This window comes from Notothenia coriiceps, unplaced genomic scaffold (assembly GCF_000735185.1).
Source record: "Notothenia coriiceps isolate Sejong01 unplaced genomic scaffold, NC01 NC01_scaffold00036294, whole genome shotgun sequence".
In the NCBI taxonomy this organism is placed as follows: domain Eukaryota; kingdom Metazoa; phylum Chordata; class Actinopteri; order Perciformes; family Nototheniidae; genus Notothenia; species Notothenia coriiceps.
The window spans coordinates 2501-4377 of record NW_011368995.1 but is presented as its reverse complement, the minus strand read 5'-3'; the positions used below and the strand labels follow the sequence as shown (position 1 = coordinate 4377).

The following is a 1877-nucleotide window of genomic DNA, read 5'->3' as shown; positions in this document are numbered from 1 at the left end:
AGAGAGAATTATACTTAAAGTTCAGGGTAAAAAACTGTTAAAAACATACTGTTCACATTTTTTTCTCCAATAAATGGATGTTTTCAAAGTCAATGAATAATTATGGGATGCTGCAATGCATGATGTGTTTGGTGTTTCAGCCAATCAGAGACAGGCTCTGTATATATCTGAGACCTGGTATATATTGATGAAAAACAGTATGATAGGTGACCTTTAAACACTTATTATTTAACTTTCTCCACTTCACCCCCCTGGTGTCCACAGTACGTCCTGAACGTGGCAGAAGCTCACCTCTCCCTCCTTGTCAAACCCCAGGATATCATTGCCCACACTGCTGGTCCTGCCACTCTCCATTTCATGTTTGTGTCTAAAGAGCTTCTGGCGAGCAAAGCCTCGGCCATTGTCCAGCTCACCGTGGGTCAGAACCCCCAGCAGAGTGCTCTTCCCCGCGTCCACATTCCCCACCACCGCCACCCTGAGGACCAGAGGGAGGAGAACAGGAAGAGTGGGTTATATCAAACATGTCACGCAACGGGGAGATTCACAGCGTTACAACGGTACAGTGCAAATTAAAAGTAAAAAGAGTAAGAGACTTAGATCTTATTTAATACAGGCAGGCTAACAATATTAATAATAAAACACAATAGATCAATTAAATAACAGATACGTACACCATGGTAACAAAAACTAGCATTTTGTGAAAATATTGAAGTAGCTATTAATGTAGGGCTGCTCGATTATGGCAAAAATCATAATTTCGATTATTTGGGTCAATAATTGATATCACGATTATTAAAAACCATTGTCCATTTACTTTGAAAACATACATTTATTGAAAAAAAACAAAAACAAAACGTTAAGTATAATTCAACTGAAAAATCAATAAAAAATAATAAAAAAATACAAATAAAATAAATAATCGTTTTATTTCAATTTTTTTTTTCATAATCGTTGCAAGCCAAAATCATAATTGCGATTAATTGAGCAGCCCTAAATTAATGTTAACAAATTGTGAATACATTTAAATAAATTAAATTAAATTAAATTAATTGCACATGAGCGGAGGTGTTGAACAAAGCTTTCTCTATCTATGTTTTTATTAACAAGTGAAGTCAGATAATCCAATCCAACTTTATTTATATAGCACTTTAAAACCTTCAGACCAAAGTGCTGTACAGAGAGATAAGCTCACACAACATAATATAAATATATTTAAAATACGAGATACAAACACAAAACAAACCAGAATAAAACTGATATTGGAACTGCGATATAAACTCTGGTGCTGAAACTATATCATCTCTCAAAATGCACTTCCACCAACAAAAACTAATCCAAAACAAACCATGCACCTTAACAAATGTCAACATATATAAGGTGCCATGGGGTACTACATTTTAGACTTCAAACCATCAGCATTATTCTCAGCCAGAGCATTTCCTCTTATTTGTAAGGCAAGGCCAGTTGATTTATTTAGCACCTTTCAACACAAGGCAATTCAAAGTGCTTTACAACGAGGAAAGATATTAAGAAACATAACTTCTAATCTGAAACCCAATATTCATAATATTCAACGGATCCTGGCCAAATTTGTGAAGCATATAGAATGAATTTGCTCCCAGACATTCATGTGGCTTGCTAGCTGCAGACCCCCATCTGTGGTCAAGAAGTCACCACTTAAGCAGGGCTCGAGCTTACATAAACATTATATGGCAGTTTTAGTTTAGCCAACTCCATTTCTAAAATGCAATAAGACTACGACATGCGTCTATGATGTATTTTCGAGCTTTCCAATCCAGACGAGATCTCTCTCTCCCGTCTGTGTGCGAGGGGGCGGGGCAGTTTGTAAAGGTCTCCTGACTGTGTTACAGACTGTC

General features: G+C 36.5%; 1 protein-coding gene across 1 annotated transcript in view; it reads right to left on the bottom strand.

The window, feature by feature from the left end:
• Positions 1–199: 199 nt before the first annotated feature.
• Positions 200–1877, bottom strand: part of LOC104963474 (GTP-binding protein 1-like) — a 2341-nt gene continuing 663 nt past the window's right edge. The window contains exon 2 of the mRNA XM_010792065.1: positions 200–475. Within this exon, the coding sequence (XP_010790367.1) occupies positions 244–475 (232 nt within the window). The 3' untranslated portion in view covers positions 200–243. The remainder of the gene's footprint in view (positions 476–1877) is intronic.